At 40.6% G+C, this 12,380-nt stretch overlaps 1 protein-coding gene across 4 annotated transcripts in view; it reads left to right on the top strand.

The window, feature by feature from the left end:
* CPVL (carboxypeptidase vitellogenic like) overlaps positions 1 to 12,380 on the top strand; it is a 127,035-nt gene that overhangs the window by 46,253 nt on the left and 68,402 nt on the right. For all 4 annotated transcript variants that reach the window (XM_072764629.1, XM_025993089.2, XM_072764628.1 and 1 more), the window contains one exon: positions 2,897 to 2,963. In XM_072764629.1, coding sequence (XP_072620730.1) covers positions 2,897 to 2,963 — 67 coding nt within the window. The remainder of the gene's footprint in view (positions 1 to 2,896; positions 2,964 to 12,380) is intronic.

Here is a 12,380-nt window from a genome sequence, read left to right as displayed (position 1 = left end):
TGCTCTGGTGCTTACCGTCTAGTAGCCAGTCTGGTAGCATGCCTCAAGTTAGTTTCTTAGCAGCAGGTGGAAATGATAGTATTATTCTATTCCACCTGTTAGTTTGTATAGGAAATAGTATCAATTGCTAAACAAAACTTCATGACAATGACCATGAAATAGGTTTCATATATTAAATGAGAACGCTGTGTGATTGGCATGGACGGAGCAGATCCTGGCCTGGCCTTCCTGGGTGTGGAATGAGTGGGGAGGATGGCTGCCCGTAGGCCTTATTTTAGCCTGGATTCTTTTGAACGTCTTGTATTTATCATTCCTGTGACCCCATTCGAACTCACCAGATTCTCTGGTGCATTTTCGTTTCCATCTGCCCTCTGTGCCCTGAACTCACCAACTTTCCTTTTTGCAAAATTTATCTGAGCAATAATTTCTTCCTTGCCATTGTCCTTTGCAAGCTCCGATTCTTCCTGATGTCCTTTAATGCAACTTTCTGCCACCAGGTGGCCTTTAACTAAAATTCTAGTTATTAGACAAGGCCCTTGGCACAATGCTAGCAAGGTTGCCAAATGGAATCATCTGGCAGAAGCATGCTTCCTGGGACATCTAGCTCTTGTGCTTGGATAAATGCGTGGAGTGTTGGGCAGCCCCGGTGGCTCAGCGGTTTAGCACCACCTTCAGTCCAGGGCCTGATCCTGGAGACCCGGGATCAAGTCCTGCATCAGGCTCCCTGCATGGAGCCTGCTTCTCCCTCTGCTGTGCTCTCTCTCTCCATTAACAAATAAATAAAATCTTTTTAAAAAAATGTATGGAGTGCATTCACAAGGACACGTGTGTGTGTGTGTGTGTGTGTGTGTATTATGTATTACGTATGTTTGCAGCTCTGCTTCTAAAATTTGAAACTTTATGTAGGCATGATTCTAGATTATATTTTTAAGCAAACTCTTGCCATGGAATAAGAATCACACACAGTGGACTAAAGCATGGGTGGCCTATGTGTATCTAACTTTTACTAAATTTATTTTTTTCATTCTTCACTCTCATTTAAGAAAGACCTACCAAGGGATCCCTGGGTAGTGCAGTGGTTTGGCGCCTGCCTTTGGCCCAGGGTGTGATCCTGGAGACCCGGGATCGAGTCCGACGTCGGGCTCCCGGTGCATGGAGCCTGCTTCTCCCTCTGCCTGTGTCTCTGCCCCTCTCTCTGTGACTATCATAAATAAAAAATTAAAAAAAAAAGACCTACCAAGAGCTTGCTATGATTAGCTGAATGTTTGTTCTGATGTTCTTGTGAAATTAAAACTATAACTTCCTCCAGTGGGGCCTTGACTTGGAAACTTCAGCGAGAAAATCCTGACATTTTCAAGCTAGAAGCCACTTGAGAGGTTAGCTCCTTGGACTAAGATTGCCAGATGAAATACAAAATGCCTAGTTAAATATTAATTTCAGATAAATAAGGAATACTTTTTTTACTCTAAGTATATCCCATGTAGTACTTGGGTCATAGTTACACTAAACCATTATTTGTTGTTTATCTGAAGTTTGAGTTTAATTGGACATCTTGTATTTTTTTTACTTGCTAAATCTGGCAACCCTGACAACTTTACCAGATTCTCTAAGGAAATAAGCTTTAAGCTAAAGCAGAAGGCTTAATTGAGATTTACTATATTAAATTGTCTATTGCTAGTCCAACTAGCAGGAAGAGAGACAGAGTAGTAGTTTTTAGCCTGAAGGCTGGAGAGGGAAGAGTGGAAAATAAACTCCTATTTTTATCTCTATGCTAAAGCCAGCTTATTGCTAGCACAAACATGGAAGCTATATAGTGCGGCCTCCCAGATTTAGTTGCTACAAAGACTTTAGTTACTATAAATAATAAATACAGAAATAACCAGAACTCTACAGTGGTCCTTAATGGTGGATTTTTATGGAGCCTTTGAAAATTAAGTACAGCCAGAATTGCAGTGGTTGTAATGTCCCAGTTTTGCTCCCTGTAACCCTTGAACTTTCTCCTCCTCCTGGTTTTGCAGGGCCTCCTTGCCTTTCATCTTCGCTGGATAGTTCATGGCTTTTAGTCCCTCGGCAGGAAGCTGGAACAAAAGCGCTGCCTCGTTTCTCAGACAATGCAATCTGGGCCAGCACGCTCATAGAGCCTCTGAGTTTCACAAGTTTTGTTTCCTTTTTGAAAGATTTTGGTCAAATAGAGAATCATTCCATGATCTACCCTTTTCTTGCTTATTATGAAATACTTTCTTGAGTCCGCTGAAATCTATTTCAGCAGAACTCATTCAAGTGTCTGTTGGCATTCTTTAGTGTGATTTGTTTTTGAGCCTAGATGCCACTGTACAGTTACTTCCATATCTGGTCATTCGATGGTTTTCTTGTAGACTATGGCCATTTTACAGCTTTTTTGTTCTTTGGTTATTAAAATGCTGAAATTTAGGGAACCCCATTGGAAATGTTCAGGCTTCCCCACAGGAAGAGGTTGGTAAGCCAGTAAGGTTCTCATTACTTCACCACAAACCCAGGCTAATGGGGTCATAAGGTTTGGGGAACTTCCTCCAAGAATTACTATAATAGTAGGTGAAAGGTTGTATCACTTTGCTCAAGGGTCTCCTCAACAGCTAGATGGTCCATGTTGGAAACCCAGAGATTTGGAAATCTGCCCAGGGTGTTGACTCAACTTATTAATCTCATAAAGTATGCCCACAGTTATTTTCTAACCATCCCCAGTGTGGAATGTTACATACATAACACTTTGAATATAATGCCTATAGGAGCTCACAGCCTAATAGCATCTTACTTCAAATGTCAAACCTATATGTCAAACCTATAGATTTGGTAGCAGAGTGGGAGCATTAAGCTCTTCTGATGCCATTTGATTTTTTTATTGTTGTTCTTTTTGCAGTGCATTAGTTCAATTTTTCCTGCTGTTTCCTGAATATAAAGACAATGACTTTTATGCCACTGGGGAGGTAAGTTGAAGTTATGTATTCTCGTGTGCTTCCAACATCTTCAGGACTGAAAAACGTCATGACATGGTGATTCATTCATTCGGTCTGTAGAATATCCCATTTTCTGAATTTGTCTGATTCTTTCCTCAATGCTTAGATTCAGTGAAAACATTTGTATCCCATCAAGAGGCACATAATATCTGTTGGCCTCATTATTGGCGATGCTAACCTTGGTCACTTGGTCCAGGTGCTAACTGCCACGTCTCACCATTGGAAAGGTACTCCTTTCCTTTTGAAATTAATAAATAATGTGAGACCAAGTGAAAATCTGTTCCCCCCAAATCTGTCACCCAATAGTTTTAGCATTCATTGATGACTCCTGTCTGGATCAGTTATTCTGCTGGAGTCTTTAAAAATGGTGATTTTGGGGGGAATCTGTCTTCCTATAGAAATCACCTGGTATTCTTCTATAGAGAAAAATCTTTCCCTCCTCTTCTCTATTATTTACTTTTAAAAATATCACTGTGGACTCATAGTTTGTCATTTCTGTTTGATGTGTTAATTTTTTTTTGCCATTATTATTTTTAATATTCATATTTTCCATACTAGGTGGGAGAGCCTTTTCAAACTGGGCTTTGTGTCGTTTTGACAAGGCTCAATTAGTCTTTGAGCATTTCATTGCTTTTTGGCACAAATCTATGCTCTAGGATTGTCCTTTGGTCTCCCTGCCCTAACCCTGGAATCAGTCATTTCTTCAAGGAACCCTGGCTCCTTTTAATGGGAGATGGTATTTAAAAACCAAGATCTGAGCACTAAGTATGCTCATTGCTATTTGGATGCCATTTCTTTTAGACTTTCTCTGTAGGCAGAACTGGGGAACAGAATGACTCCAAACTGCTACCCATAAATCTAATTCAACATCACAAGTTTCTTTTTTCCTTTCCCCATTCTGTGTTTGTATACCCCTTCTCCCACATTGTGGACCGTGTTTCCCAACAGCATCAGTGTATTTACCTCTTGGCTGAATCCTACAATATATGCAACATGATTTTAAATTACTACATCAGTACCATTACCAGCAAGGAAACCTCCAACTTACTTTCGGTATTTTTTTACTATAATTACTTATATCCTTAGACTATATTTCATTACAGGTTTAAAAGTACCATCTTTAAAAGTTATAAGAATTAATTCTGTTTTTTTTTCCTAGGGCGATTATGTTATAATTTATTATGCAATTAGGTTCACTTGCATAGGTTGACTTCAATTTTAGGGTTTGCTTTTTTCATCCATTTAAATTTAAGGTTATTTTAAAAATGTATAGCAGCCAATATTTTGAGAACACAAGAATCCCTAGGTGCTACCTAGGGATTTGTTCAACCATGAACAAAACAAGGCAATTTCTTACATTCCTACATTGTACAGGTGAAGGCAATAATAAATGAAGAAATAAAAATGCATGAAAAAAGATAAAGCAGATGAGGGTTGCAGAGTGGTAGGGGTGCTATTCTGGATAAGATTGTCAGAGAAAGGCTCTTTGATATGGGGACAATCAGAGAGAACACTGAGTGTAGTACATGTAGTTTAGTGAGTTAGTTAGTGGAGCTATAGCTACAGTTATCTTGGAGAAGAGCTTTCCTGGAAGGAGGAATAGCAAATGCAAAGACTCTGAGTTGGAGACAGACTTGGTGTGCTCAAGGGAAAGCATGGAGCCACTGTAGAAAGATCTGAAATGAGAGAGGCAGGCAGATCATGTAGATGATCTATATCTAATATAGAATAAAGTCCAAAATAATGGGAAATCGTTGAAGGATGCAGTATTCACTGAAAGAGTAGTTAGAATCAAATTCAATTCAACACACGCATTTTGAGTGACTGCTATGTCTGAGGCATTGGACAAGTATTAGAAATTCAACAGTTGATAAGACTGACTCTACCCTGAATATGAACACCTGGCAACAAGTATAATACTGAATGAAAAATACAATTAGAGAAGTAGTTATAAAGACAAATAACATGAGGACAGTGCAAATAGCTATGGGAGCTTCAGGAAATGGCAAGCAGGAGAGGTGACAATTAAACTGGATTTTGAAAGATGAGGAGAAATGTGTTTAGTCAAGGCTCTTAAATTTATAAGTGACAGAAACTCTGTTCAAATGGCTTAAGTAAAACAGGAGAGGAGTTGATTCATGGCTGGGTCTGGGTGCCCAAACATTTTCATCAGGAATTTGTCTCTTATTCTTTCTTGATCTATTCACTAGGCTTTGCATTTTACTGGTTTCATTCCAAGCTGTGTTTTTTTCAGTGGTGCCCTTGTCCCTCTACTCCACTCCAGGGCTCTAGGTATAGCCTATCAGCTCAACTTTTCTTTCCCAATAATTCTACCCATATTGCTGAATCTCATGTGATCCATTTGGATCCCATGCCTATTCTAGGACTAGTAACTAGGGTCAATGGGATGGACATATAGGCTGGCCATAATAGCACTGGAGAACCACTGCAGTGCTCTGGGAGGGGTAGGATCATAGGGGAACCCTCACCTTTTGAATCACAAGGCCTGAGAGTGGGAGATGAGTGAAGATGAGGGAAGATCCCAGTGATGATATCAGAGGAAGGGCTGGAAGGATGCTGAGCAAGCCCAAACCACAAATGTCTACTGTAAGAGAGTCAAGGTGAAAAATAGTCTCAGTTTTTCCAAGGAAATGACAAGTAAATGGAACTAGGACTTTCTTTCTCTTCCACCTGCTTTCTTCTCTTTCTATTTGGAAGGCTATTCTGTTTGGCATATTACCCTTACGTGTTTTTAAAGCCAATTATTTGGTCAAGATTGTTTAGGACCTCTATCAATAATTCCTTGCTGTTCCTTCTCTTCTAACTCATTTCAGAGGCAGGCTGCATAAAACGACAGGAAGTGGCATTCCTGTCATTTTGGAAAGAACCCTGGAAAATACCCAGTGTCTACCTCTACCATAAGAGTGATCCGCTTACTGTGTAATTCCTGCCTTGCAAATAATGCGGCGATGTTGTTAACCGTGATGTTGGACTTTCAACAAAGCTGCCAAATTCTGGATGAAAAATTTGTCTATTTCATGTCTGCCAGTGGTTTCACGCATGTAATTTTTGAATGTGTGTAGGAAAGGACAATTTTCTTTTTAAGTCCTTTGCTGCCAGGATGAATACTTTTTTTTTTTAATTTTTATTTATTTATGATAGTCAAAGACAGAGAGAGAGAGGCAGAGACACAGGCAGAGGGAGAAGCAGGCTCCATGCACCGGGAGCCCGATGTGGGACTCGATCCCGGGTCTCCAGGATCGCGCCCTGGGCCAAAGGCAGGCGCCAAACCGCTGCGCCACCCAGGGATCCCCAGGATGAATACTTTTAAGGAAACCTATGCCTTCCAAGTGATGAAGGAAGATGTGAATGAGGGTGGGCAAGACCTGGGATAGAGATGCAGTCGCCAGGCAGCATCATTTTCATATGAACTACTCGGGATACACTAAATCTAGGGTCCCATTTCTTTCTAGAAGGAAGAGCACTAAATAATAATACTGTGATGGTTCATTTTATTAGAATGCTATGTTCCTCCAGTCCAGTTTGTTCCATCTGGTCTCTTGTTTTAAGGCTAGGAGGCAGAATGGAAAAGTGGAAGGAGCTCTGGATTAATAATTGGAGACCTGAGATTCATGCTGGCTTTGCCTCTCTGGATGGTTCCAAGCAAGTTCCTTAACCTCTCTTGGCCTCTGCTTTTCATCTTATAGTCAGAGGGTGTGGTTTTTAGATTAGATCACTTCCAGGGATATTTTGCTTTGCTAGGTGTTCAACTATAGTTGCCTAGATGTATTCATAAAGTATCTGTATATGATTTCAATTTTAGTGTAGTACTCACCCTCTTTCTCTCTCTCTCTCAAAAAAAAAAAAGTTATGATAGACTTTTCCCAAAAGGGAAAAAGGGAAATCCTTCTCTTCAGAACTCCATTTCCACTCCTTCCTTAAGGAGGGTTGTTTAGGAGGCTAAACAAATAATGCCTCTAACATAATAGAACAGTCCTTGAAAAATAAATGGTAAACTCAGAAATGGTTTTCTGATTTTCAGTGCAAATGTACTGGACCTAAATATCCTTCCCATTTGTATACTATGAATGAGGGTTAGCCTGATGCTCGAAGGGTTTGGAGCAGCTGTTCAGCACCCTGATTCTGGTGCAAGGGAGTCTGGAAATAATAACAATACCTACTACATAGGATTGTTTTGAGCATTTAATTAGATAATCCTCCTCAAATATTTAACGGAGTGATGGCTGTGGTGAGTACCCAACACATGATGACTATTATTACCATTCATGGTGAAAAGCTGGATTAATATATTATGGCTCCAAAGCATATGGCCTAATGCATGTAGACAGGGGCTGAGATATTTAAAAAGTTCTCACTTATTTTGGGGATGTAGCACTGTCTCTCCTATTATTTTGAAATCATCTTTTTTTTTTTTAAAGATTTTATTTATTTATTTGAGAGGAAGAGAGAGAGCACATAAGGGGAAACGGTCAGAGGCAAAGGGAGAAGCAGACTCCCCGCTAATCAGGGAGCATTCTGGGGCTTGATCCCAGGACGCCGGGACTATGACCTGAGCCTAAGACAGATGCTTAACCAACTGAGCCACCCAGGCCCCCCCTGAAATCTTCAAAAGAAATGGTTTGCTTTGTCTAAAACATTGTGACGGAGTTTAGAAATTGATATTTGAAGTTCTGGATAGTAGCAAAATGTCTCCAGCCGGACCCAGGCTCCTTGCCCCTGGCAAGCCCACGACATTTGAATGGCGTCAGTATATGTCCACTTTTCAATTTGACCTAAGAAAGCACTACTAGGTTTTGAGTGTTGCCTAGGTGTTTGAAAAGCCTAAAGTCATTAAGATAAAACCTAACATCAAAAAACTGGAAGCCAGGTAATTTGTGCAGAAGGAATACACAGAAAACTTGGGGTGGTTTGGTTAGAGTATAATTAGGGGAGGCTGTGCATAAGGTAGATTTTTCTGGTTTTCAGAAATTGATTGTAATTTTTTTGATGTGCTATTTCAATTTTTAGTAGCAAATGTGTATGTAGAGGGTCTTATTAAAATTGAGACTTATTTGAAAAAAAAAATTGAAATTCGCAGGCAGTGCGATGCAGAGGGAAGAGCTGCCTGTCTCCTTCCCTTCTTCTCCCCATTTCTGCCCAGAACACCAACTGGAATTAATTTTCTCTAAAGAGAGACAAATGTGTCTGTAAATCACCCTCCTCAAGGCATGAAAAAAATGTACTTCAAAAAGAGAAACAAGCTGCATTTAATTCACATAATTAACTTTCTTTATAAGTGTTATCCTTTCTGAGCCAGTAACTATTAGTGAGATTGCTCTTGTTCTTGAGGTACAGACACACTTTAGAATCCTCTCAAGTGTCCATGGGCCCAGCTAGAAGTTAAAGCAAAACAGCCCTCACTGGAAGGCAGAGAGGGAGGTGGTGGCAGGAAGGGGGACTGCCCATTGTTCTCTGAGCATGTGGCTCTGTGCCCACTCCTAGGAAACATTCTGCACCTATGGGTGGTTGAGGCAGCAAATGCGGAGCCCATCCAAAATGCCAGAACATGTGGCTAAAACTGGGCATCTCTTCTTGATCAGCAGGAAGGGGCCTACTCTCCTCAGAAGCAGTTTGGCAACTATGGTTAATTTGAGGGCCAAATAAAGGCAAAACTTTGATGCTATTTTAAAATCAGTGAGCTTAATAGGATATTTTATCTTCATCTGCATGAGTGAAGTCCTGCTGGGATCATGGAGTTCGACAACCTTTGTTGTAATCATCGTGGTCCACTGGGTTCAGGTTGCAGGTTCCCGGTAGGTGAGAGCCGTGTTTGTGTGATTTGTTTCATACGGTCCCGAGAACAGCGTTCATTGAATGTTACAGAGCAGCATTGTGCAAGGTTGTTGCTAGATAAAATAAAAATACTGATGGTATTTCTCTCCAGTATCTTTTCATCTCCCTCCCATAGCTCTTCTCTCCCTGCCGCTGTGTCCCAGACCCTGGGGACCATCTTTTCTACTTGCTTATTTTCCAGGGCTGCCAGGTACCCTGCCCCTCACCTCAGCCTTCCATTCTTTCCTTCGCTATATTGTGCTCAGGTCCTGTTTCTCCATGCTCCATCTCCATCATGATCGTTCTGTTTCTCTTCCCCTTTCTGACTTATCAGCACACTGTCCATTAGAAAAGATCTGATACATTAAACATACTCCCAACATGCTTGTGTATGAATAGAGGACAGAGCCTAATGTATAGAAAGATAGCTGTGATGGAGGCATTTCCAGCACTGATGTACAAGCAGCAGTGAGAGAGGAGAACTGTCTTGCAGGCCTATACCATTATCCTTTTAGCCCTGGCTTGAATTTGGTAGCCAGAAAGGACCTTCAAGAATCTTATCATTCACCTGTTCTATTTGTAGCTCTTCTTTGAGAATATTGGAAATGGACTGTATGGCAGGCATGGTGCTAAGCCCTGTTTCATGTATGTCGTCGCTGCCTTCTGAAGTTTGCACTGTTATTATCATCCCCATTCTACAGCTGAGATGACTGAGGCTTAAAGAGGTTAGGTCGGCCTTACCAAGGTCACCCAGCCAGGATTGGGACTAAAGCAGCCAGATTCCAGGGCCTAACGACTGCAGACAAGAAGCTAAGGATTGGAACCCTGCTTATGTAGGTGCTATCTGCAGCCTGGGTGCTCTGTCCACAAAACTTCCATCTCCGAGATCTGCAGTCTCCCAGAGAGCAGGTGCCCTGTCTATAGAAGGGCGTCAACACCTCTTCCATATTTTCTGCAGAATATCTAAGCTTTATCAACCTTATTCAAACAGGAAAGAAGTTCCCTGTCTTTTTGGATATTTCTGTCTTTTGGGCAAAGACTGAGTTTTAATCATAAAGACTAAGCTTTGATCATATAAAGTTTTATGGAGTAAATGGAAGTTGCAAGTGATATAAAAGCTTGAAGTCCACGGAATGCAGTTATGTTTCATAGCTTGGAACTTGCTGAATTTTATTAGATGACATTCAAGCTGCTTTAGCTCTTGAGCTCATGACAAATGTCTACTTTCAGTTACGTTCATCTGACCTGCCAGTATTTCCTTTTAGAATTGAAAATGAATTTGTGACTTAGAACTGGAAGCTTGTCCCTTTTGGCCGCCTTCCCCCAATTCGCCTTCCTCCTAACCCTCTGCTTCTGGTAACCACAAGTCTGACCTCTTTTTGTTTGTTTCTGTGTGTGTGGGTTTTTTTAGATTCCACATGTAAGTAAGATCATACACTGTTTGTCCTTCTCTGTCTGACTTATTTCACTTTGCACAATGCCTCTGAGGTCCACCCATGTCACAAATGGTAGGATTTCCCCAGTTTTTATGACTGGATAATATTCCATCACATGTATATCACAACGTCTTTATGTATTCATCCATCAATGAACACAAGGTTATTTCCATGTCTTGGCTGTTGTAAATAATACTGCCATAAAAATGGGGACTGGGGAGCAGCTATCCTTTCAAGTTAGTGTTTTCATTTCTTTTGGATATATTTCCAGAAGTAAAATAGCTGGAATAAGTATTGGTTCTATTTTTAATTTTTTGAGGCTCCTCCCTACTGTTATCCATACTGGCTATACTGGATTTTTTTTTTTAAAGAAGCATCTTTTCAATACAAAATAATATAATATAATATAATATATTTGGAAGGCAGCATGTATCTTTGGATAAATATGTGACTAATAGATATAGATCAAAATGTTTTTCTTACATGTCTATTCCTAGAGATTCTGCATTTCTTTTAAGCTCTTTTTCAAGAAAAATAGATGTTTAGATAAAGTCATACTCTTGTTAGAAGCTTTTTTTTTTTTTAATTGCAGGAGTGTGGACTAGAAATTAGATGACACACGGTCTAAAAATGTCTAGGAAGTTGTAGAGATTACCACAATACTGAAGTTCCAGCTTTCTCCATTCATTAATTTTTGGAACTGGCCATTTTAAAGACAACGCCTCTTCTCTCGGAGAAAATAATGGTGCCGAGTGAAGTAAGAGTCTATCCTGAGGCTAGATGAAGTCAAGGTTGCTCTAACTCAGTCCTGTTCTCCTGACTTCAGTGTCACCTATTATTCCATTGCACTTAGGCTTTTCACCAGTTATTTTGTTTTTTCAGTGTGTGCATGAAACTTTTTTCAAAGCATATCCCCTTATTCTCTTATCTCCCCCATAAATGGGAGTGGCTCCACCAACATTCTGTGGTTGGGGAGCGCTAGAGGGCACCACACTGATAGGACTCTTTCCAGAAGGGCGGCTCACTTTGTTTCCTTCTGGGAACATGAAGGAGTTCCTACAAGCCCCTAAATGAATTCTTCAAAGAGACACTCCTTCCAGCTGGAGTGGCTGGGGGTGTGGGGGCAGAGCAGAGCAAAGGACGAAGTCCTCACCATACCCTTCCTAAGGCTGACACGTCACCTCTTCCATTTCCAGGCAAAACTTAGGAATGAGGGCCTGTGGACAGTGACACTCTGTGTCTGGGTTCAGGTGTGTCTCATTTCAGAGGTTATTGCTCATTATTATCGATAGAGATTCTGCATATTTTACCAATAAATGTATACCTAGAAGCGAGGCAGGGAATGAATATAGCTGCATCCCTTTTTTAAAACTAAACTTTAGTGAGAAATGTAGAGTAGTTTAAACAATAGTAACAGCTAACATATGTGACATTTCTGCAAGAAAACGTTGTTTCCATTAGAGTATTATTCTCTGACACGATTTTTTTTTCTTCTAGGGGAGCTGATTGAAACTTGATTTTAGATATGAAAAGGCTTTTCCTCCTTTAAAAGTAACCGGGTGGCAGGGGTACAGTAAGTCTGCTGTGAGTGTTGCAGAAACATGTAAGAGGGGAGGGCTTCAGACAGAATACACAATTACGAGTTTCTTTAAGTCCGAGTTCATTGTGGTTTTACACATCTGGATAATTAACCAAGCATTACATTCTCTCTAGACTATTTTTACAAGTGCAATCTGCTCCTAACGTGATTTCCATTAGACTGTTCCAAACATCATTTAAGAACTTAGAGAGATCGCAGACGGAGATTCAGAACCCACTGTTCAGCTGTGATGGGGAGACCTCTTCCTCTCGTGGGAGAAATAAAAGATTGCAAGCTGAATTCTGAGATCCGTGTGATGTAAGAGAAAAACTGGAGGTTTATTGCTCCTTCAAGCCCCAGCAAATACAAGCATACACAAACACACCCTAATATCTCTGCTCCTTCTTGTCAGAGGTGAGCTCAAAGTGTGGTCACTGTGAGGAGAACGAGCCATACAACAGTGCTGGAAATTGGAGCTGGAAGCTGCTCTAGGTACTAGAAAGGAATGATAAGGGCAGACGAAAATCTTGATGTGTCGAT

Source organism: Vulpes vulpes, chromosome 7, assembly GCF_048418805.1.
Source record: "Vulpes vulpes isolate BD-2025 chromosome 7, VulVul3, whole genome shotgun sequence".
In the NCBI taxonomy this organism is placed as follows: Eukaryota; Metazoa; Chordata; class Mammalia; order Carnivora; family Canidae; genus Vulpes; species Vulpes vulpes.
The sequence above is the reverse complement of the archived record's forward strand: the minus strand, read 5'-3'. Positions and strand labels throughout refer to the sequence as shown.